At 44.9% G+C, this 25,843-nt stretch overlaps 1 protein-coding gene across 1 annotated transcript in view; it reads left to right on the plus strand.

Moving 5' to 3' along the window:
- The window catches only part of col27a1b (collagen, type XXVII, alpha 1b), a 551,847-nt gene that overhangs the window by 349,826 nt on the left and 176,178 nt on the right, over window positions 1-25,843 (plus strand). The window contains exons 23-26 of the mRNA XM_043719710.1: window positions 4,776-4,829; window positions 10,764-10,808; window positions 15,538-15,591; window positions 21,741-21,794. Coding sequence (XP_043575645.1) covers window positions 4,776-4,829; window positions 10,764-10,808; window positions 15,538-15,591; window positions 21,741-21,794 — 207 coding nt within the window. The remainder of the gene's footprint in view (window positions 1-4,775; window positions 4,830-10,763; window positions 10,809-15,537; window positions 15,592-21,740; window positions 21,795-25,843) is intronic.

Below are 25,843 nucleotides of genomic sequence, written 5' to 3' on the forward strand. Positions count from 1 at the left end.
GAGTGTTAGTGTGGGGGTGTGTGTGTGAATGTGTTGGTGTTTGTGTGAGAGAGTGGGGGTTGTGTGTGTGTGTGTGTGTATTGGGGAGTCTGCGCTTGCTCCTCAGAACGAGGGAAGCTCACAGCAGGAACTTCAATGTGGAGTGTTATCCCACAGGGAGGCTGTTTCCCTGCAACTTATACCCAGTTCTGGCTGGTCAGGAACCTCTCTCCTTCCTCCCAGCTTGTCTGACTTGGGGAGATTTCTGATGGGTTGAACGATGACTTGGGGGATAAGAGCAGAGTGAGATGTGAAAGAGAGAGAGAGTTGGTGTTGGGCGCTGATTGAGATTTGAACAGCAAACATTGAGAACATTTTGAGGAGCTGAATGCTGAACAGGGTGTGAAGAAGTCAGAATGGGATTTGAAACAGTGAGTACTAAGCAACTAAGGGGGAGGTGATGGCCTAGTGGTATTATCACTGGACTGTTAATCCAGAGACTAGGAGAAAGTGAGGACTGCAGATACTAGAGATTAGAGTCAAGAATGTGGTGCTGGAAGAGCACAGCAGGTCAGGCAGCATCCGAGGAGCAGGAAAATCAACGTTTCGGGCAAAAACCTTCATGAGGAGTGAAGGGCTTTTGCCCAAAACATCGATTTTCCTGCTCCTCGGATGCTGCCCGTTCTGCTGTGCTCTTCCAGTGCCACACTCTCGACTGTTAATCCAGAGACTGTTCATCTAGAAACCCAGCTAACATTGTGGGGACCAGAGTTTGAATCCCGCCAAAGCAGATGGTAGAATTTGAATAATTCTGTAATTAGGGGTCTAATGACGACCATGAATCAATTGTCAGGAAAAAAACCACTGATGAACTTTAGGGAAGGAAGCTGCCATCCTCACCTGGTCTGGCCTACTTATGACTCCAGACCCAAAGCAATTTGGGCGATTCTTAATTGCCCTCTGGGGAGGGTTAGTGAGCATTATTTGAAATTTGAAAAAGAGATGGTTGAGTTGAAAATGTAGAGATGAAAGACAGAGTTTAGCTTCAGGGAGGAAGCGCTGTATATCCTTCTGAGGAAGGAACACCAAGAAGGCTGTGAGTACTCGGTTTGAGATAGAAGCAAGCCGCAAACTCTGTGGAGGTCACACTCCATTTCCCTGTATGAAGGAGCTTCAGTTAACATGTAAAGGAAGTGGAGAAAATTTGGAGCTGGGTCTGAATGTGATTTGTTAGAAAGGATAGCATGGAGGAGTTGATTTGGAGGTTTTGAGGACATAAGGGATGTAAAAGATTTGTGAAAGGGTGTCATTGAGCAAGACATGGGTGAAGAGAAAGTCAGATGTCACACAACACCAGGTTATAGCTCAACAGCTTTATTTGAAATCACAAGCTTTCAGAGCACTGCCCTTCATCAGGTGAAGTGATTCATCATTTGACAGTGCTCCAAAAGTTTGTGATTTCAAATAAACCTGTTGGACTATAATCTGGTATCATGTGGCTTCTGACATTGTCCACCCCAGTCCAACCCTGGCAGCTCACCATCCTGGGGGAAGAGAGTTCTCCTTGAGATGCAGGAAAGCCCTCAGTGAGTGTGGTTTGGAATGGGCTGCTAAATCATCCTTTGCAAACAAGTGTCAACATTATTTTTGGACTGATGTTTTGGGCGATCAAGTTTGTGGCTGTATAATCGACTTTGGCAATACCCACTAACTGTGACTGGGAAGCAAGATGCAAGGCTGTTAATGTACCAGTAACTGTCCATGAAGAATGGGTGCAAATTGTAGAAGAGCAATGACGAGGAGTTATGCATGGCCTTTGGCAAAATAAAATGTTCCAAGTCATTGCTCATGACCTTGATAAAACAAACTTTGAAACCAAAATGTGTTAGGAGACATTAGGACCAGTGGTTTAAAGCTTGATCAAAAAATATATTTTTCAAGGGGACAATGGTGAGATTTTGGAGAGAGCTTAGGGCTCCGGCTACCAGTGATGAAGAGGTTAACATCAAAAGGCCAGTATTAAATGAGTGCAGAAATCCCTGAACTGCACTTTGATTTGGGATAGACCACAGTGCCAATGAAAGTGGCATCTATATTGCAATCCGTCTGTTGTCATCTGATAACCCTCTTATTCCATTTACCAATTCAGTTGCAGCATCAGCATAAGATCTTTATTCACTGAGAACACAGCGGGGCATTGGCTACAATCTACCATTTGAGCAAAAAAATCAAAGCAAACTCAGGCACAAGTTCTCAGGAGTTGATTGAAGTGCTTTTTTCATGTAAAAGTTTAGCTATGAATATTTTGACGTTGAGCGAGGTCAGGGACATTCCTACTGAGAAATGAATATTCCTTGGCACCTAATACTGACATCAAAGTTAGTCCAGCTCAGTCAGGCTCACAGGAAATCTCCCCCTTACACTGTCTCAGCTCCACAAGGACACCCTCTTGCAGTATCAGTATTCCCATTTTCCCACATCAGCCGTTCTTGTGTTGTGCCCTAGCCCCGTTTTGTGTTGAACTCCAGCCAACTTTGTGCAGCAAATCTCTGGCTTGAGGTTGAACTGACGTCTTTCACAGGGGATCCTATAATGGAAGGAAAGAGGAGAAAAACATGCTGACACCAAACTAATTCAATCCCTGGGCATTTTTCAGAGGGCAGGCTTTCCAGCCTTGCTACCCATTCAGTTCAGAGCAAGACTTCAACACCCTCTCCATCCTTCTCAACTCCCCTCCCCACCCACTGGGAACCCCTGGGAGGAGCATTCACCTGCAAGAACCCTACCAGCCACTCTGTTTGGCTAGGAGTTCTTCAGTCTGTGCATCGTGCCAAGTTTGAGCAATGTCCACTCGAGGGACTTCAGGTACCGGCTGACCTCCAACCTCCATCTTTTGGCCTTTTCGGATGTCTAAGTGGTCTATCTTATCAGAGAACCTAGCAGCTTTAACTGTGGGTGTTGGTATCAGTGCAGATGGCAGATCTCTACCTTTAGGGTTTCCTGGTTACCCCAACCAGGGAGAGTTTGCTTCTGTATCACAGCCACAGGTTTAACCTAACTAACTTTCAATTCCCTGCCTTGTGAATTTGATAACCTCTTACCTGATTAGTCACAGAACAGAGCTTAAACCATTTCAGCTTCAAATAAGGGGGCAGCAAGGTGGCTCAGTGGTTAGTGCTGCTGCCTCACAGTGCCAGGAACTCAGGTTCAACTTCATTCTTAGGTGACTGTCTGTGTGGAGTTTGCACATTCTCCCCGTGTCTGCGTGGGTTTCCTCCGGGTGCTTTGGTTTCCTACTGCAGTCCACAGTTGTGCAGGTCAGGGTGAATTGGCCATACCAAATTGTCCTTTGCTTCCAGGGATGTGCAGGCTAGGTGGATTAACCAGGGGAAATGCAGGGTTACAGAGTATGGGGCGGGTCTGGGAGGGATGCTCTTCAGAGTGTCTGTGTGGACTTGATGGGCCAAATGGCTGGCTTCCACACTGTAGGGATTCTATGATTCTGACCCTTTCAGGTTTCTAACCAAACCTGGGCGGCACGGTGGCATAGTGGTTAGCACTGCTGCCTAACAGTGCCTGAGACCTGGGTTCAATTCCCGCCTCAGGCGACTGACTGTGTGGAGTTTGCACGTTCTCACCGTGTCTGCGTGGGTTTCCTCCGGGTGCTCCGGTTTCCTCCCACAGTCACAAAGATGTGCAGGTCAGGTGAATTGGCCATGCTAAATTGCCCGTAGTGTTAGGTAAATGTAGGGATATGGGTGGGTTGCGTTTCGGCAGGTCGGTGTGGGTGTGGACTTGTTGGGCCAAAGGGCCTGTTTCCACACTGTAATGTAATCTAATCAAACACTGCTGTCTTGGAGTTTCACACTAAAACCCTTACACCAAGCTAACTCCTTTCTTAACAATTCTAAAGGATCTCCTTTCTTCAGGAGAAGCTGTTTCATACATCTCGGTTCTACTAAGACTCTGTGAACAGAAAAACAAACACCTTCCAAGATTTGGAATGTTACCCTGAGCAAAAAAAAACTCTGATCCTTCGAAACAGTAAACAAACTAATGCATCTCAAGTTTGCACTGTCTGTTTGTAAAACTCTCCTAATAAAAACAAATTCCTAGAATTATCCCAGGGGCTCACTCTTGCACACTAGTTTTAAAAAGGCATGCCTTCAGGAATACTAACAAGTTAATCATTTAAATCCCCTCATATTCACATAAAACCCATATGCCACCAGTTCAAAATCCAAATTCTAAAGACTAAAACCCATATGCCACGGTTCAAAATCCTAGCTGTAAAGTAAATGATACAAAAATATATACAAATCGCATACCTTACATCACAATGTTAACATGAAGTGAGTCCCATAATGTTGAGGTATGTCACATTCCAAAAGCTACCTTAGCTTGTTCTGTGATAACACAGACCAGAAAATGAGGTGCACCCATTAGAGTGGCCAGTTCAGGTGGAGGTAGCTTACAGATCAGCCATGATCTCACTGAACTACAGAAGAACCCAGGTGGGCTGAATGGCCTCCTCTTGCCACTGTGTTCCTGGTGCCATTTGGAGCTGTCGTGCTGATTGACCGTGTGGCCCATTGTCAGAAATGTGAGAGATGAGCAGCTTGGGAGCTTCTCTTCACTTTCAAAGTCAGTTGTATTGTTCCAGCAAAGTTCTGACATACCAAAGTAGTCCTTCCAGTGACCGAATGTGTTTTAAAATGCAGAATGGTTTTTGAAGTTAATTTGCACGATCCAACGTTTCGCATTAAATTTGTTCCATCTCTGTGTGTTTTTCACAGGGACGTCCTGGGAGGCGAGGATTTCCTGGGAAACCAGGACCCGATGGCCCAAAGGTAAGGCATTAGCTTGCTGTCAAAGTCTGGGTCACATTGGGTCTGCTTTATGTATATTTAACTCAAGGTACACCTGTTATCTGTAAAGTCCAAAATGTATTTAACAAGGTCAGGATTTGCTTCCTCAAACAAGCCTGGCTTACATCTGCTCAATATTCACTGATATCCTTTCTGATTGTACTAATATGATTCTCTAGCATCCTTATGGGAACGAAGGATGTTATTGGGGCCCATTGAATCCATGATGGTTTTCTACACAGCAATCCAGCCATCACATTCATCCGCTCTGTCCTCATAGCCTTTTTTTATTTCCTTTCCTTGGGGTATCATGGGGGTTCAGTTGTTAGCGCTGCTGCTTCATTGAGCCAGGAACCTGGGTTTGATTCCACCCTCTGGGTAACTGTGTATGGAGTTTGCACATTCCCCCTGCATCTACGTGGGTTTCCTCTGGGTGTTCCAGTTTCCTCCTACAGTTCAAAAATGTGTAGTCTAGATGGATTAGCCATGGGAATTGCAGAGTTACAGAGAGAGAGTAGAGAGTAGGTCTGGGTGGGATGCTCTTCAGAGAGTTGGTGAGAACACGATGGGCCAAATGGCCTGCTTCCACACTGTAGGGATTCCAAGTACCCATCCAATTTCCATTTGAAATCCATGCTTGTCTCCATTTCCGATGTTCCCTTGGGCAATGAGTTCCAGCTCGTTGCCACTCATTGCATGAAAAATAATGTTCCTCTTCAAATCTTGCATGATCATCTCTCACCCAGAGCCTTAGCTTTGTGTCCCCTGGCCCTTGTACCATGAGCTTAGGGAAACCTTTTGACTTTGCCTGGCTTACTGAAATCAGTCACAGTCTTGTGCATTTCCCATCAGTTTCTCCAGAGAGAACAACCGCAGCTTCTCCTCGTTGCTAGAACCCTTCAACCCAGGAACCATTCTGATAGATCACCTGTCTAGGGCCCTCACATCCTTCCTAAAGACCAGAATTGAATGATATACTCGGCATGTGGACTAACCAGAGCTTTATAACAGTTCAAAGTAACCTCCATGATTTGGACTTAGTACTTCAATTCATGACGTCTGGGATCCCACACGCTTTACTGCCCCCTCTTGTGTGGTCCTACCACAGCTTCTGAGATGGATACACACAGAGCCCCCTGTGTTCCTTAGTACACTCTTGAATTGTGCCCCTGTTACCTTGCAGTAGTGTTGACAGTACTGAACACAGCTTGTTTCTGTCAAAGGCCCAACTGCAGAAACAACTTGTCCAGAGTTCAGAAAGGAAGTGTAGCTCTGGGATACAAACCCAACCCTTTCCTCACAACCTCCACACTCAGTCAGGCTGGTCTTGGCCTCAACTTAGCTGGATCAGATTGAACCAGAACGAGCCAAGCCCTGCCTGAGTGTTCACTTGCCTGTACTGTGGGATACATGAACAGGAAACAGTGTGTGTCAAACTCTTTTGCTCGCAACATTGACTTTCCTGCTCCTCAGGTGACGTCTGACCTGCTGTGCTTGTGATTGAGGTGCATAAGAAGGAGGTATTAGCAATTCTGGAAAGTGCAAAAAAAAAAATAAGTTCCCTGGGCCGGATTGCATTTATCCTGGGATTCTCTGGGAAGCCAGGGAGGAGATTGCCAAGCCTTTGGCTTTGATCTTTATGTTGTCATTGTCTACAGGAATAATGCCAGAAGACTGGAGAATAGCAAATGATGTTCCCTTGTTCAAGAAGGGAAATTATAGACCTATACCCCTTACTTCGATTGTGAGTAAAATGTTGGAAAAGATTATAAGAGATAACCCTGGAAATTATAGACATGTACACCTTACTTCAGTTGTGGGCAAAGTGTTGGAAAAGATTATAAGTGATAGGATTTACAATCATCTAGGAAGGAATAAGTTGATTAGGGATGGTCAACATGATTTTGTGAAGGGTAGGTCATGCCTCACAAACCTTATTGAGTTCTTTGAGAAGGTGACCAAACAGGTGGATGAGGGTAAAGCTGTTGATGTGGTGTATATGGATTTCAGTAAGGCATTTGATAAGGTTCCCCACAGTAGGCTTCTGCACAAAATAGGGAGGCATGGGATTGAGGGGGATTTAGCAGTTTGGATCAAAAATTGGCTAGCTGAAAGAAGACAGAGGGTGTAGTTGATGGAAAATATTCATCCTGGAGTTCAGTTACTAGAGGGGTACCGCAAGGATCTGTTTTGGGTCCACTGTTGTTTGTCATTTATATAAATGACCTGGATGAGGGCATAGAAGGATGGATTAGTAAATTTGCGGATGACACTAAGGTTGGTACAGTTGTGGATAATCACGAAGAATGTTGTAGGTTACACAGACATAGATTAGCTGCAGAGCTGGGTTGAGAGGTGGCAAATTTAACATGGAAAAGTGTGAGGTGATTCACTTTGGAAGGAGTAACAGGAATGCAGAGTACTGGGCTAATAGTAAGGTTCTTGGTAGTGTAAATGAGCAGAGAGATCTCGGTGTCCATGTACGTAGATCCTTGAAAGTTGCCACCCAGGTTGAGAGGGCTGTTAAGAAGGCATACGGTGTGTTAGCTTTTCTTGGTAGAGGGATTGAGTTTCGGAATCATGCTGCAGCTATTCAAAACTCTGGTGCGGCCACATTTGGAGTATTGTGTACAGCCCTGGTCCCCACATTATCGGATGGATGTGTAAGCTTTGGAAAGGGCTCAGAGGAGACTAACGAGGATGTTGCCTGGTATGGAGGGAAGGTCTTCAAGGAAAGGCTGTGAGGGACTTGAGGCTGTTTTCGTTAGAGAGAAGGTTGAGAAGTGACTTAATTGAGACATACAAGATAATCAGAAGGTTAGATAGGTTGGACAGTGAGAGTTTTTTTCCTCAGATGGTGATGGCTAGCACGAGGGGACATAGCTTTAAATTGAGGGGTGATAGATATAGGAAAAATGTCAGAGGTAGTTTCTTTACTCAGATAGTAGTTGGGCCGTGGAACGCACTGCCTGCAACAGTAGTAGACTTGCCAACTTTAAGGACATTTAAATGGTCATTGGATAGGCATGTGGACAAGAATGGAATAGTGTAGGTTAGATGGGCTTCAGATTGCTTACACAGGTCGGCGCAACATCGAGGGCCGAAGGGCCTGTACTGCACTGTAATGTTCTACGTTCTATTTGTTGACTCCGACTTCTAGCATCTTCTGTCCCTACTGTCTCAAAGTCACAGGAGACAGCGAGTCACCCCCGTTTCACTTCAGTTTAAAACTGCATACTCTGCTGAAGCTAGAACAAGTTATGGTAGTTGTCCAGGAACCAAGGTGGCTGGTAGCCAGCTGCAGGGCACACTCCTAGTTCTCTCCCAGTTCCCAGCAATGTTTGAGGTTGGACTGGTCCTGTCTTCCTCACAACACCCAGTTTGAGGGACCACAGCTGAGAGTTTTCTAGTTAGGACCACTGCTTTGACAGCAACTGTCATTGAAATGCCAGGAGGAATACTAATGAAGAGCTGTATTTTGGGCCACTTACCAAACGGAGTTAAAATCTACCCCGAAGGCCTGTCTGAGCAAAACAAATTCATGCATTTCTGAGCATTAAGTGTTCTGTGAACTTGAACCAATTTTAGTTTTATTCTTTTGCTACACCCATCCATTCTGTCATAATGTGTGTTTAATCTTTCAACAGTTGTGCACTTAACACTTCTTCTAAACTATAACCACACCAACCATTATCCCCACAGCTGTGAATCAGCGTCCCATGTAATCACTTCAGGATGGAACATGGAGTTTAATCTGCGTAACACACTAAGTAGCCTGCATTTTCGCTCCAGGGGTGAGAAATCAGGAGCTGGGAATCACTCTGAGTCCCCAGACCCATGGAAAGGGGTTAAGGCAATGGCGTAATCGGGGGGGCGCATTTTGCTACCCAAATAAGGTTATCAGGCCGAACACCCAGAGGGGAGGTCTGTTAGGGAGTTCACAGCTCAAGAACAGCACGAGGCTGTGGAAGGTGGTGGATAATTGTGGCATCATGCTGGGCGACATACAACACTGTTCATTGTATTTTTCTTGTAAAAATACATTTGACAGTAAATTCTATAAAATTCTATAAAACATTGAGAGGGTATTTCAGCAGAAAGGTGTTCTCGCCGCCCCTCCCCCGGCCACCCCACCCCATTTCAAAACACTTGATGAGAAAATTCATAAAGTAGCCCCATATTGGGGTGGGGGTTATTCCATGGGACTGCCTCCCAATTAGGAAATTTGGGAAGGTCTGGGACTCCGGTCTGGGTCTGGAAGTCCCCACCATCCTCACCCCCCCCAACCCCTGCAGCATTGGAAAATCCCAGGCGATATCCCAGACTTCACCTCAAACACGACTGTCAACAGGCAAAATGGTTTGCTCCTCACTCCCAGCTGCTGCTGCTCAGAAACCCAGCAAGGAGGCCTGCATCATGACCGGAGAGGGGAAATCCGGCTGGCGTTCCAGTGCTTTGGGACACCCTTCCCGACCTTAGCGAGGAGCTGAAGGACCTGCGGGTTGGGAAATCCGTGATGATGGCTTTTACAGCACAACAGTGGACAGGACCGAGGGAGCATGCTGGCCATTCTGCACAACAGGCCTGCTTCTTGACTGAAAACGCCAACCGTGTGGAATTCCCTTCCTCAACACACAGTGATTGCAGAATCTTTTAACTATTTTTAAGGCGGATGTGGACAGGTTCCTAGTTCTTAAGAGAGATGAAAGATTTTCAGGGGATGTGCAGGAATTGTAGAGTTGAGGATAACAATCAGATCAGACGCAATCTTATTGAATGGGAAAGCTGGCTCGAAGGGCTGAGTGGCCTTCTTCTGGAGTTTTGATTGAAACTTCTTTTGGTTTTACCCAATGCAGGAGTGAAAACCACTAAAACTGGCCAGTGAGATATACTGGTCTGGGTCATGTGACATCCTAGAAGGAAAAATTAGTAAAACTTGCAAATGATGCATACTGGTCCAGTTTGTCTTCTATATCTCAGAGTAGTCCTCCAGTTCGACCAGTACATTCAGTTCCATGTGTAGTGTACCATACATTCATTTTCAAGTATAGAGGACCAATACACTTGATTTCAAGGAGAGAGGATCATTACATTTCAGTTCCAAATGTAGAGGACCAGTGCATTTGATTCCCAGAGGAGCAGCAGATTTGATTCCCAGTATAGAAGGCCAGTACATTTGATTACCAGTACTGTATAGAGGACCAGTACATTCATTTCCCAATATAGGAACAGTACATTTGATTCCAAGTATAGAGAACGTGTATTTTTCAATTCCAAATATAGAGAACCAGTATATTCAATTCCCAGTATTAAGGGCCACAGTTCACAGTTCAGTTCACAGTACTGAGGACCAGTACATTTGATTCCGAGTATTAAGAACCAGTTCGCTGAATTTCCAGTATTGTGGACCAGTCTATTCATTTCCAAGCTTTACTATTTTCATATATCCTGCAAGGAAAATAGTGGGAAAGTTGCAATGTCAATCTTGTTTGTTCTGTATTAACTGTGTAATATTTTAGTGATAAAACAGTGACCTTTTAATGTACGCCTGAAGTACAGGAAGGTTTGCAGAAATTCCAAGGATTTTTACTGCCTATTTGTGGGGAGAAAATTTTTGATAATCCCGAAAGTGGGTGTTGGGCCGGTAATGCTCAGTAACCTGCACCCACTCTATCTCCTGGGTGCTGCCTTTCTCAGTGAAATGCTACTAATGCAATCCCATGCTCACTATTCTCTGAGTGGCTCATGAAGGTGAGACATAGATCCCTGAGAAGCTAGCCACACTTAAAACTGGCCCGTGGGCTCAATTCAAAAGAAAGCTGCACAAATACATTTTGTTTTCTGCTCAGAGACAGCACCATCTGAAGTTGTCATTGTTTTCTCTCTCTCTCCCTCTCTCTCTCCTCCCACTCTCAGGGTGAACCCGGCGATACTGGGAAGGTGGGAAAAGTCGGAGAACAGGTAACCATTAATTGTCCTGTTCTCAATGCATAAACAAAATTGTTGCTGAACTCCGGTTAGTCTGTAGATACAGAAAGCACTGGAACAGCTCAGCAGGTCTGGCAGCATCTGTGGAGAGAAATCAGAGTTAACCTCGGTTCTGAAGAACCAAAACATTAATTCTGATTCCTCTCCACAGATGCTGCCAGACCTGCTGAACTTTTCTAACAATTTCTGTTTTTGTTTTTGATTTACAGCATCCACAGTTCTTTCAGTTTTTATCTAGTCTGTAAATAGTTCGTGTCTCAAAGATGCTGATGGCACCATTTGAGTGCATGGTCTGATGAAAATACATAACATAAATGACTGTGAGAATTTACAAATCTTGGCACATAAAAGGTGGCTTATGAAATGGCAAAATTCAATGTGCCAATAAAAAAAAAATAGATTCTGGGGACGATATTTGATGTTCAAATTGGGAGGGTATTTTTGAGTATTATGTTTGGATCTCAAATCCATTCAGATGAGACAGAAACTGAAATAATTTTCTCCTTTGGGACATACAGAAACTTAACTGCTCAATCCAGAGTCAACTAAAAGGCAGGCTTGGGAAATAGGCCACTGTTGGCCAAGCTGTGTAGAATGTTTTATTTCCAGACTGTTGTCTGGAGAGTTTGCACAAATGTTGTAATCATTGTGTACTTTTTTTTGTGCTTTTCGTTCACCATGCAGACTTCTGTAATTAAAGTTATTAAATATACTTCAGAGGTTACCAACAGCATACGATTGGGAGTGTAATTATAGGCTGAGTGATACTTTTTGCTGTGTTGCTGTAACATAGCATGTTCCCCTCCAAGCCACACACATGATCCTGACATGAAGATAACTTGCCATTCCTTCATTGTCCTCGGGTCAAAATTCTGGAATTCCATCCCTGACTGCATTGTGGGTGTCCCTACACCCCAAGGACTATAGCGGTTCAAGAAGGCAGCTCACCACCAGCCACCCAAGGGACAGTTAGGGATGGGCTATGCCCTGACGCAAACATCACAAATTTAAAAAACGGTCTAGTTTATTGACATGTGGCTCAGTGGTTAGCACTGCTGCCTCACAGTGCCAGGGACTCTGGGTTCGATTCCAACTTTAGGCAGCTGTCTGTGTGGAATTTGCACATTCTCCCCATAGGTTTCCTCCAGGTGCTCAAGTTTCCTTCTACAGTCCAAAGATGTGCAGCTTAGGTGGATTGGTCATGTTATAGTGTCCATGGATGTGTAGTTTATGTGGATTAGCCGTGGGAAATGCAGAGAAAGGTGGGTCTGGGTGGGATGCCTTTTGTAGGGTCATTGCAGACTTGATGGGCCTAATGGCCATTTCCCACACAGTAGGGATTCTGTGATCCTACAACCGTCAGCGCTGTACGGAGGGGCATCCGGCTAAGATGAAGAGGTCTATGACTGAGGTCTGGCATTTATCTGGGGGAGAGTCCACTGGGGAAATCATTCCATGGCCAATGATGAGTTCTTCACTCTCCTACAATGGCAAATACCAGGCAACCACTTGCCTGCTCACTCTTTAAAGCAAACGTCACTCACCTGTGGGTCCTAGCTGGAATGTACCAGTAAAATCCCAGCAAATTAAGTTTTAATTTGTTAAATTACAGCATTGTTGCTGTGACTGCAATCAGAGTTAAAGCATTTAAGAAAGAACAAGCACATTCTGAATCATGCTGCACTGTGATCTGAAGCAGGAAGAGAGTACTATCATGGTCGTATCTTAGACTAGGAATCTGGAAACCCAGGCTAATCCCTCTGGAGACAATCTGGATTCAAATCACACTCTGGCAGATTGCAAGATTTGAATTCACTAAGAGTGTGGAATGAAAGGTTTCTCTGAAAGAGACAGTGACATCTATCATTAAAAAAAAACACCATCTCTTCACTGATGTCCTTTAGGGAATGAAATCTTCCCTCCTTACTTGGTCTGGCTACATATGACTCCAGACCCATAGCAATGTGCTTGGCTTTCACTGCTCTCTGGGTAATTAGGGATGGGCAATAAATGTGAGCTGGCCAGTGACACCCACATCCCAAGAGCAAATGCAAAAAAAAACCCAGAAACATTGTAGGAACAAATTACGGCAAATGCTGGAATCTGTACTGAAAACAACAAATGCTGGAGATCACAGTGGGTCAGACATCAAAGCTGACGTAAACTTAAATGAAGAGTCATCTAGACTCAAACTGTTAGCTTGCTCTCTGTTTCTCTCTCTCTGTGGATGCTGCCTGACCCGCTATGATCTCCAGCATTTTCAAGTCAGGAACATTGTCCAGTTTGATTCTAAGTTTGGTTCTAAACAGTAAAGATGAGTTAGATGTGTTGGAAGGTGTGTCCCTATTTATAAACTAAAAATGTGCAGTGATATATAGAAAGAGCAGGAGGAGAGTAACTAGTTGGGTTGTCAGTGCAGGCTCCATGGGCCAAACGGCCTCCTCCTTGTGTTCTTTCATATACATTGCTTATTGCCTATCCCTTGATAAGGTGATCATGAGCTACCACCTTGAACGACTGCAATCCATATATCCATAAACACACGGACCCATTATAAAGGAATTTCCAAGATTTTGACTGTGAAGGAATGACGATATATTTCAAAATCAGGACAGTGTGTGGATCTTGTAGGTGGTGGTTGTTTCCATGTATCCTCTACCCTTGTCCCTTCCAAGCAGTAGAGGTCTCAGGTTTGGAATGTGCTGTTGAAGGAGCCTTGATGCAATGCATCCTGCGCATGGTACACGCTATTTGCACTGACTATTGGTGATGGAAGAGTGCATATTGGTGGTGTTAGATGGAGAGTGCCAGTCATACCTCTGCTGGATGGTGTGAAAATTCGTGAGTGTTGTGAGAGCTGCACCCATCCAGGCAAGTGGGGAGTATTCCATCACACTCCTGACTGGTGCCATGTAGATGGTGGACAGGCTTGTGGTATAGGCTGAGGTGAAAGATCCCAATGGGAACTGCAATTCTGATCCATTGGACTGCCGTCAACCCAGTTGAAAACGCATTGAAACGGGCAACAATACAGGAGAGGAAATTCTGGTGCTACAGGATTCTGAATCCTCTAAAGAGAAACGTCTGTTCAATGGCAGTACAACACATTGTTCCCAGGGATGTACATGGGCTGGGAATGGTTTTCCTGTAGGTTTTCAGCAGTCTACAAATCCCACTTCCACTCATTTCGCGGGGGAGTGACAAAAGGAAAGGCAAACAAAATCTCAGGAAAGTGAGGATGAAATTACTCCTGATTAGTAATTAGTGAATGATGTGGCAATGTGACAGAAACAGAAATGGCTGGAAGAGCACAGCAGGTTTGGCAGCACCTGTGGAGAGAGATTAGAGTTAATGTTTCGAGACTGGTGATCCTTCCCCAGAACTGAGGGAATTAACTCTGATTTTCTCTTCACAGATGCTATCTGATCTGGTGAGCTTTTCCAGCAACTTCTGCTTTTGTTTCTGATGTACAGCATCCTCAGTTCTTTCAGTTTTTTTTAATGTATGAACAACAGTTGAGTTTCCAAAGAAAATCTCTTACCTTTTTTTTTAGAACTGTTACTTCCATCCTGGGTGACAATCAGAGGTTGAATGGAACAAGGAAATCACGCTCATTAGCTGCCTTTGTCATTACAGTCAGACTTGAATCATCATGGTAGAGTCTATGGCCTGTGATCTTTGATACTATTCCAGAGGAATTTTCCATTTTGCTGTCCTTATTATTGTAATGCATGGAAATACTTTTACAATCCACGCACACACAGATCCAGTCACTAGTCTGTTTTATCTGTGGAATTTTTTCCTGAGGGCTGAAGGGCCTGTACTGTGCTGTTATGTTCCATGCAGAGGGCTGTGGAGGCTGATTCATTAAGTATACTCAGTGTTGGGATGGACAGATTTTTAATTGGGAAGGAAAGGGAATGAATGAGAGATGGTTCCACAGAAACATATGAAATCAAGAGCATGGGGTTGCAGTATCAGAATAAGGGGCTAGATATAGGGGGGGGCATCATGGCTCAGTGGTTAGCATTGCTGTCTTACAACACCAGGGACCTGAGTTCAATTCCACTGCCTGTGTGGAATTTGCACATTCTCCCTGTGTCTGTGCAGATTTCCTCTGCGTGCTCTGGTTTCCTCCCACAGTCAAAAAGATGTTCAGGTTAGGGTGGATGGCCGTGCTGAATTGCCCATAGTGTTCAAGGATGTGCAGGCTGGATGGGATATGCAGAGTTACAGGGATATGGTGGGTCTGGGTGAGATATTCTTTGGACGATTGGTGTGGACATGATGGGCTGAATGGCCTGCTTCCACACTGTAAGGATCTTGTGATATTTAGGATGGGGTGATGAAAAATTTCTTCACTCAGAGAATTGGGAATCTTTGGAATTCTGTCCTTAGGAAAGCCTGGGATATTCAATCATTGAGCATGTTTAAAGCAAATGTTGATAAAGGTTTGGATGTTAGGAGACATGGGGATATTTTGGGAATGTGATAAAAGGTCAGCCGTAATTTTATTGAACTGATGGACAGCTTGAAAGGGTCCAATGGCTAACTCCTACCCCTATTTGTTACATTCTTGTATTCTTGAAAACTGCTCATTTGGAAAACAGTACAAGTGCTGCTTTGACTGAATCCCCAAATAGAGGGGTCAGATGTTTTAGTCCCTGTTATTCAAACTTTTCCATTTGTTTTCCTTTACAAGGGACAACCAGGATTCATGGGACCCATTGGCGAACTCGGAAAAGTTGGAGAAAAGGTACGTCAAGTTGCAGCCAACTATTTATGTTTAAAGCGAGTTATTGGAGGATAATAATGGTCTTAATGAGACTTGGGACATCCGTGTGTCTTAACGGATATTTTTGAGTAAAGGTAGACAGTTCAGTCTAACCTGGTGACTTTTTAAATTTGATTTATTATTGTCACATGTCCCTAGATAGAGTGTAAAGCTTTGTTTTGTGTGTAGTGTAGGCAGATCACATCATAGAGTCATAGAGATGCACAGCACAGAAAAGACTCTTCAGTCCAACTCTTCCATGCCGACCAAATATCCTAACCTAATCTAGTCCCCATTTGTCAGCACTTGGCCCATATCCCTTTAAACCCTTTCTATTTATATACCCATCCAGATGCCTTTTAAATGTTGCAATTGTACCAGCCTCCACCACTTCGTATGGCAGTTCATTCCAAACACGCACCACCCTCTGTGTGAAAAAGTTGCCCCTTAGATCCTCTTTTATATCTTTCCCCTCTCATCCTAAACCTTTGGCCTCTAGTTCTGGACTCCCTCACCCCTGGGAAAAGACTATTTATTCTATCCATGCTTCTCATGATTTTATAAACCTCAATAAAGTCACCCCTCAGCCTCTAATGCTCCAGGGAAAACAGCTCCAGCCTATTCAGCCTCTCCCTGTAGCTCAAATCCTCCAACCCTGGCAAAATCCTTGTAAATCTTTTCTGAACCCTTTCAAGTTTTACAACATCTTTCCAATAGGAAGGAGGCCAGAATTGCATGCAGTATTGCAAAGTGACCTAACCACTGTCTTGTACAGTTGCAACATGACCTCCCAACTCCTATACTCAGTGCTCTGACCAATAAAGGAAAGCACCCCAAATGTCTCTTTCACTATCCTATCTATCTGCAACACTACTTTCAAGGAACTATGAACCATACATTAGGGTAATAGAACAGAGCAAGGAATACAATTTTATGGCTGTGGAGAAGGTGCACAGAGAGCAAGGTAAACATTAAATTTAAGCTTCTGGAACTAGGGACTCGTCCCTGTGCTTCCGTCTTGTTAAAATAGGAGAAAATGTGGATTGCAGATGCTGGAGAGTCAGAGTTGATAAAGTGTGGTGCTGGGAAAAGCACAGCAGGTCAGGCAGTATCCAAGGAGCAAGAGAGTTGATGTTTCGAGTTTAACCCTTCTTCAGGACTGAAGGAAGGTTATGCCTGAAACGTAAACTCTCTTGCTCCTTGAATGCTGCCTGACCTGCTGTGCTTTTTCCAGCAATCTTGTTAAAATTCCAACAAGTTCTCAGTTTCACCCTCAATCTGAAGGTGATGCAGCCACTGAGCCACTGGTACAGAATGATACATAGAACATAGAACAATACAGCACAGAACAGGCCCTTCGGCCCACGATGTTGTGCCGAACATTTGTCCTAGCTTAAGCACCCATCCATGTACCTATCCAATTGCCGCTTAAAGGTCACCAAAGATTCTGACTCTACCACTCCCACAGGCAGCGCATTCCATGCCCCCACCACTCTCTGGGTAAAGAACCCACCCCTGACATCTCCCCTATACCTTCCACCCTTTACCTTAAATTTATGTCCCCTTGTAACACTCTGTTGTACCCGGGGAAAAAGTTTCTGACTGTCTACTCTATCTATTCCTCTGATCATCTTATAAACCTCTATCAAGTCACCCCTCATCCTTCGCCGTTCCAACGAGAAAAGGCCTAGCACTCTCAACCTATCCTCGTACGACCTATTCTCCATTCCAGGCAACATCCTGGTAAATCTTCTCTGCACCCTCTCCAAAGCTTCCACATCTTTCCTAAAGTGAGGCGACCAGAACTGCACACAGTACTCCAAATGTGGCCTAACCAAAGTCCTGTACAGTTGCAACATCACTTCAAGACTCTTGAATTCAATCCCTCTGCTAATGAACGCTAATACACCATAGGCCTTCTTACAAGCTCTATCCACCTGAGTGGCAACTTTCAAAGACCTATGAACATAGACCCCAAGATCCCTCTGTTCCTCCACCTCACTAAGAACCCTACCGTTAACCCTGTATTCCGCATTCTTATTTGTCTTTCCAAAATGGACAACCTCACACTTGGCAGGGTTGAACTCCATCTGCCACTCCTCAGCCCAGCTCTGCATCATACCCTTTGCAGCCGACAAGAGCCCTCCTCACTATCCACAACTCCACCAATCTTCGTATCATCTGCAAATTTACTGACTCACCCTTCGACTCCCTCATCCAATCATTAATAAAAATTACGAACAGCAGAGGACCCAGAACTGATCCCTGTGGAACTCCACTTGTAACTGGGCTCCAGGCTGAATATTTACCATCTACCACCACTCTCTGACTTAGACCGGTTAGCCAGTTTTCTATCCAATTGGCCAAATTTCCCTCTATCCCATGCCTCCTGACTTTCAGCGATAGTTGACAGAAAACATTCTGTGTCAAAAAGTGTGGCGCTAGAAAACCACAGCAGGTCAGGCAGCATCTGAGGAGCAGGAGAGGCGACGTTTCGGGCATAAGCCCTTCATCAGGAATATGGAGGGGGAGGCCCAAGGGGGCTGAGACGTAAATAGGAAGGGGGTGGGGCTGTGGGAAGGTAGCTGGGAATGTGATAGGTAGATGAAGGTGGAGGGTGATGATGATAGGTTGGAGTGGAGGGTGGAGAAGATAGGTAAAAAGGAAGATGGACAAGGAGGACAGTTGAAGAAGGCGATGCCGAGTTGGAGTGTTGGATCTGGGATAAGGTGGGGGAGAGGAGATGAGGAAACTGGTGAAATCAACATTGATGCCGTGTATTTGGAGAGTCCCAAGGCGGAAGATGAGGTGTTGCGGCTAGATATGAGCTTGTGGTATTACACTGACAGAAATTGAGAGGTTATGTTAGTGTAAAGAATATCGCTGACTGCAGGGCAGCTAGAACCAGACTCGGTGCCCTCCAGAATGAGGAACTAACAGTGAAAAGTGACATAAAAGGAAACCCAATATATGGGCCCATTATAAAGATTGTCACTTTACAGAATGTTACATAGTGTAATAATGAGGGGCAGAGACAGGGTGACAGGAAGAAACTTCTCCCCTTGGTGAAGGGATCAATGATCAAGGGGCATACATTTAAGGGAAGGGACAGAAGATTTTGAAGGGATATTAGGATGACCTTGTTCACCCAGAGAGAGATAGGTATCTGGAACTCACTGTCTCTAAGGGTGGGAGAGACAGAAACCCTCATCGCAACTAAAACGTATTTAGATGTATACTTGTAATACCAAGGTCTACTGGGCTATGAAAAATGGGTTTAAAATAGTGAGATGGTTATTTTTGACTGACACAGACTCGATGGGCTGAAGGGCTTTTGTGGGTGTTGTAGATCTCAGTGACTCTATTTAGAGCACAGACTTGACCCTCTCAGCCCAACAGTCTCCTATCCCTCGTCATCCAACTCCATCAATGTATCCTTCAAGTGCTTATCTCACCCCCATGTTTGGAAAGAGTTTCTATTGAGCTTCACGGATGATGTGCTCCAGTAATCTTAGTCATTTCCTCCTGCATCAGTGGTAACTCATTGGGCGTCGCTGTGATGTCTGAGTCAGGACCACATGTGATTGACCCCCAGAGATTTGAATACAGTCATCTTAAGTTGATAACCCATTGCAATGCTAAGAGAGTGCTGCACTGTTCATAGTGTTTATTAATATGTCTCTCCTGGCAAACCACTGTAACGCCCATGGGGAATCACTCATTTATCTACCAGTGGAGCTTGATGAGAGTCAGTTGCCGTAGTAACAGGCAGTGGCCTGCCCAGCTGGAACTCATCATCTGAGAGCAGACCCAGGAAGCCAGAGCCTCTTCTGGCACGGTGGTAGTATCCCTAACTCAGAATCAGAAGGCCTGCGTTTAAATCCCATGTGCTCCAGAGGCATGTAATATAATGTCTGACCACATTGAGTTAGCTATAAAGGGGCTCTTATGGCTATGTCCCTGCCCCGAACCAAGAGAGCTGGGTTCAAGTCCCACCTGTTCCAGAGGTGTGTCATACTGTTTCTGATTAGAAAAATAGGCTAAATAAAAAAGAATTCAGACGCAGGGAGGGCTTGAATGGTATGGTGGTAGTATCCCTACCTCTGAATCAGGAGGCATGTGTTCAAGACCCACCTTTCCTAGAGGTCTGGGATACCATCTCTGAGCAGGTTGATTAGGAACATATATGAAGCAGACCCAGCCCTCCAACTCCATTCTGATGTAGCCCATACCCCTCCCTCGCTTTGGTGGTTTGCATTGCCTGTATTGGGCTCGATCTGTAAATTTTTAATTAGCTTCACAGGTGATTTACTACTGGCAGTTAATAGTTTCAGAACAAAGTCATGGTGATTTGGTGGTGAGAAAGTGTTTTAGTTTTGTGTGTTAACACTTCTGAATAAAAAAAATTCGCAGACACAGGGTGAGCTGTTTGTGGTAGTGGTAGTGTCCCTATCTCTGAGCCAAAAGGCTCAGAATCATTGCATCTGCCCCATAGGTTTGTGGTAACATCGCTGAACAGATTGATTGGGAAAACAAATACTCAAATAAAATGGACCCAATGTCCCCAATCTTCCCTCCCCTATCCCAGGCAAAAGCAGCTCCAAACCGCTAACAGAGCACCACAACCCAAGCACCACGACCCCTGAAACGAGCGCCATGACCCTGGCCCTCACCCAAGCATCACAATCCCTAACCCGAGGACCACATCCTGAACCCTGACCCGAGCACCATGATCCCTGACACAAACACCATGACCCCGACCCTGACCCTGACCCGAGCATCACAATCCCTAACCTGAGCACCACGTCCCTGATCCCTGACCCACAATCCCTAACCTGAGCACCACGTCCCTGATCCCTGACCCAAGCACCATGACCCCTGACACAAGCACCATGACCTTGACCCTGACCCTGACCTGAGCATCACAATCCCTAACCCGAGCACCACGTCCCTGATCCCTGACCCAAGCACCATGACCCCTGACACAAACACCATGATCCCGACCCTAACCCAAGCACCACTTCCCTGATCCCTGACCCGAGCACCACGACCCCTGACACAAGCACCATGACCCCAACCCTGACCCTGACCCGAGCATCACAATCCCTAACCTGAGCACCACGTCCCTGATCCCTGACCCGAGCACCATGACCCCTGACACAAGCACCATGACCCCGAACCTAACCCAAGCACCACGTCCCTGATCCCTGACCCGAGCACCATGACCCCTGACACAAGCACCATGACCCCGACCCTAACCCAAGCACCACGACCCGAGCACCATGACCCCTGACACAAACACCATGACCCCAACCCTGACTCTGACCCGAGCATCACAATCCCTAACCCGATCACCACTTCCTTGATCCCTGACCGGAGCATCACGACCCCTGACACAAACACCATGACCCCAACCCTGACCCTGACCCAAGCATCACAATCTCTAACCCGATCACCTCTTCCCTGATTCCTGACCCAAGCACCACAAGGCCTGACTGAGCATTATCACCCTGACCCTGACCCAAGCATCAGGACCCTTGACCCGAACACCGTGATCCTGACCCCTGACCCAAGCAGTGCATTACTGATCCCTGACCCAAGCACAGTGATCCCGACCTCTGACCTGAGCACCACGACTCCTGACCTAAGCCGACTGTCCCTGACCCGAGCTGAGTTCCCCACCCGGCCAGACAAGACAAGACCAGTGTCCTTGGTTATTGAACCGTGATTTGCTCACTTTCCCTGCTTAGACCAAACATAGAACTCAGTGCAATCGGGGCAAACACACCCCCTCAGCAGCTGTCACTTGGTAGAAACACTTGTGGCTTGTACTTGAATGTAAACAGTCTCTTGCCATACCTAATAAGTGTTACAATTCTGCATTTGGCTGGAGACTTCTAAGGGTGCAATACGCCAAAGCAAAATGTGACATTTTCACTATATTTTTTGTGATGTCAGACTTGAACTGTCTTGTAATCTACTTATAAATAATTTATGCATCGGTATACTTTTGCAAATAAAATCGTACACAGAACCATTGCCTGGTCTTCCAAGAATACCTGATGTTCAAATAGTTTTGTGGCATGTATTGGAGAGCTTCCACTGAATGACATCTCTTTGTGTTTCTGCAGGGTGACCGTGGTGAAACGGGTCCTCCAGGGCGTCCAGGAGTTAAAGGGGCAATGGTAAGGGGTAAACCCATTCTCACTGGCCCTCTCTTCTTTACCTCTGTCCTTCTCAAAGTCGTGCTCTGCCTCTGATCTGTGCAGCTAAAATCCCCCTCCTGCTCCTCGGAGGGCAGTCTCTATCTATGATGTAGTTTAATTTTTTGAATTGCCTGCCCTAATGGTAGCTGGTCTAATGTATAGCACCATGACAATTAGGCTAAAGATACAAGTCCACCCCTCGTCAGTGGAGGGATTGAACCCTGTGTCAGCAGCAATCTGCTCAAGACCTGCCATCCAACCAACTGAGCTAACCAGCTTCAGCCGAGGGCATTTACACAGTGAACAGCTTCATGGTTCTTGGTAGATTCCACAGGATAAACAATGCACAGCCTATTTACTCCTACCCGTAGACATTGTGAAATACACCATTGAATATTCAGGCTTCAGAACAGACCTTTCAGTGACCGGTCCTTCTACTATTTTTGCTTTCAATTTTAATCATCCAAACTGCATTGTGAACTGGACATGTTTTTATAGGAAATGGTTTTGAGCAAAAAATAGATCTGCAGCCTCAGAGTGAAGGCTTCCACCCTGTTGGAGCTATCAAGTTAATCCCAAGTTGATAGTCCCCAGAGATCTATACGTTATTTCCCCTTTAAGGCAAGTGGGTCACCTGGGCTAAAATATCAACCCCTCAGACTTGAGCCAGCATCTTCAGCAGAGGAAAAAGTGGAACATGTTAAAAACAAGAAATATTTTAATATGATAGCTTTTAATTCAGTTCTGTGCTTGTGTAAATATTGTCACAGTTATTGTACATTGTACTAGACGTGGGGGCTTCCAATACTGAGGTATTAGTGACAGTGCATTTACTGTAAACTACATATATCTCAATAGTATTTTATAAACTTGAGAAGACAATAATCTGGGATAAATTTAATAGGTGTATGGACAAAGTATAGGCTAATAAATGACCAGCTAAAATAAAATTGGGTTTGACTAACTCTGTCGGGGTGTATGATATGATGTGGAGGTGCCAGTGTTGGACTATAATCCAGAAGTCACATGACACCAGGTTGTATTCCAGCAGGTTTTTTGAAATCACAAGCTTTCCGAGCGCTGCCCCTTTATCAGGTGAAGTCACCTGACGAAGGGGCAGAGCTCCAAAAACTTGTGCTTTCAAACACACCTGTTGGACTATAACCTGTGTTGTGTGACTTTGATGAGGTCTGTGACAGTGTAAGGAAGTTGGTTGGCGAGAATAGTGTGGTGGATGTTGCATATATGAACTTCTGAAAAGTGTTCGATAAAGTGCAACACAGTAGACTTGTGAGTAAAATTAAATCCAATGGAATTAAACAGGTAGTGGCTACTTTTGGCTAAAAGACTGGGTGCAACATAAAAACTGAAAGAATTGCAGTCACTGTAAATCAGAAGCAAAAACAGAAATTGCAAGAAAAGCTCAGAACTGGAGAAGGGTCACCAAATCTGAAATGTTAGCTTTGATTTCTCTTCACTGAATGTAGCCTGTTGTGGTGAACAGTTGGATTTCAGTCTTGTAGAAGCTTTACAGTACTGCTTCACAAGAGACATTGTTGCATTCCACAGATTCACCATCTTATGGCTGAACAAATTCCTCCTCATCTCAGTTCTAAAGGGTGTCCCTTCACTCTGAGGCCTCCTTGGGTCCTAGTCTCTCCTACTAGTGAAAATATCATCTCCACGTACATTCTATCCGGGCCTCTCAGTATTCTATACGTTTCAATCAGATCCCACCCCCTCATCCTTTGAAACTCCATCAACTACAGATCCAGAATCCTCAACCGTTTCTCATATGACAAGCCCTTCATCCCCAAAACCATCCTTGTAAAACTCCTCTGGACCAACTCCACTGCCAGCACATCCTTCCTTAGATACGGGGCCCAAAAAGTCTCTCAATATTCCAAATGCAGTCTGACCATAGCCATAGGCAGCAGAGATATCTGATGTTGCATTTTGTAATAGATTAACCATCGAGAAACAGATAGTCAATCCAAGGTAAACAATATGTGGGATCCTTGACTTTATTAATGTAGACATTGATTACAAAAGCTATGGAATGCATCAATGATGAATCTTTCTGGGACACTGGGTCAATCTCGGCTGGAGTATTAGGCCCATATCTGGGCATCATATCTTGGGAAAAAGCTCAAGTCCTTGGAGAAGTTGAGTCGATGTTTATACTGGGCCAGGGGATATCAGGTAAACAGTGAGACTGGAGAAGGTGGCATTGTTTTTGGCAGAGCAGAGACATTTAAGAGGACACCTAACATAAGAAATAGGAGCAGACATAGACTATTAAGCCCCTCGAGCCTGCTCCATCATTCAATACAATCATGACTGATCTAACCTTGAACCCAACATCACTTTCCTGCTCACTTTCCATAACCCTTCAGTAACTGATGAATGGGTTGGAAGGTGATGGCCTAGTGGCATTGTCACTGCACTCTTAATCCATGAGACCCATGGGTTTGAATCCCACAATGGCAGATGGTGGAATTTGAATTCAATAAAAATAACTCTGGAATTAAAAGTCTAATGATGACCATGAATCCATTGTTGTTTGTTGGTAATACCCATCTGGTTCATTGCTGAAGGAAACTGCTTAGTCTGCTCCAAATGTGACTCCAGACCCATAGCAATGTGGTTGACTCTTATGTGCCCTCTGGGCAATAAATACTGGCCTGGCCAGTGACATCCTCGGCCTGTGAATGAATAAAAATGAAACTGTCTATCTCCTCCTTAAATTTCCTCAGTGTCCCAGTGCACACTGTACTGTCACAGTGTTCAAAATGGTTTACAGTTTTGACAGAGCAAATAAAAAAACTGATGGAAGAGATGGTCCATGGATCTCACAGATTTAGGGTGATTTAAGAAAGAACCAGGTGTGACATGAAGAGATCGGTTTTAATGCAGGAATTGGGAACACTGTGCCTGAAACTGCCAGAGAAGCAGATTCAGGGGCTAATCTTCAAAAGTAAGGGAAAGTGGGGGACAAGAAAAAGCATGGGATCAATTGAACCACTTTACCAAAAGAGCTAGTAGCAATGTGATGAGCTGAATGGCCTCTCTGTGCTGTAGCCATTGCAGAAACACAAAACCAAGGGAGCAAGAGCATTCATAAATACCAGGCTCATCGACAGCTATGAAAGGAAAGATTGTAGACCAGCTGGAGTCTCAAACTCTGCTTCAAAATTCTACTTTGAACTCAAGGACCATTTCTCAAAGACAGTCCAGTCCTGCAAGGTTTTCTGTCAATATGTTAGGGAATCTCTGATAAAATGCTCCATCTGGTGGCTAAACTCAATATGCCTTATTATAACTATTCCCATCGAGGATGGCAGAGTCTGAAAGCAGGATTTGGATTCATGGTTGACTCAGTGAGTGTTCAAGTGTGTTAAAATCTCATTCACAGTCTCTATCAGCCATGTCAGTGTGCCCCGCATTTATCCCAATCCCACCTGGTTCAACCTGAACTGAAATGATGTAGAGTTATTAGATGCAATGCTGTTGCAGTGTAGAGAAGAAATTTGCTGAGTTAATTAAAACCGTTCAGAGTCTCACTCTGGGTGCAACGCTGACAGTGAAAATTCCATCCTGCCATTTTAAAATTTCAAGCCCTGCATTCCTATAGAATGTTCTACAACCTGTAGTCTTCCTGAAGTGCTATCCAACCAATTAAGCCAATGATAGAGCAGCATGGTGGCTCAGTGGTTAGTACTATTGCCTCGCAGTGCCAGGAATCTGAGTTCAATCCCACCTTCGGGTGACTGTCTTTGAGGAGTTTGCAGATTCTCCCCGCATCTGCATGGGTTTCCTCCAAGTGCTCTTCTTTCGCACTACAGTACAAAGGATATGTACGTTAAGTGGATTAGCCATGAGAAATGCAGAGTTACAGGGCTAAGGGAACAGGAGTCGGTCTGGGTAGGATGCTTTTTGAGGACTTGATGGGCCAAATGGCCTGCTTCCACACTGGCAATTTTTATGATTGTGTCGGATGTGTAGGCACAATGCAGCAGCCAACCTAT

The sequence above is a fragment of the Chiloscyllium plagiosum genome, chromosome 30 (genome assembly GCF_004010195.1).
Source record: "Chiloscyllium plagiosum isolate BGI_BamShark_2017 chromosome 30, ASM401019v2, whole genome shotgun sequence".
Classification (NCBI taxonomy): Eukaryota; Metazoa; Chordata; class Chondrichthyes; order Orectolobiformes; family Hemiscylliidae; genus Chiloscyllium; species Chiloscyllium plagiosum.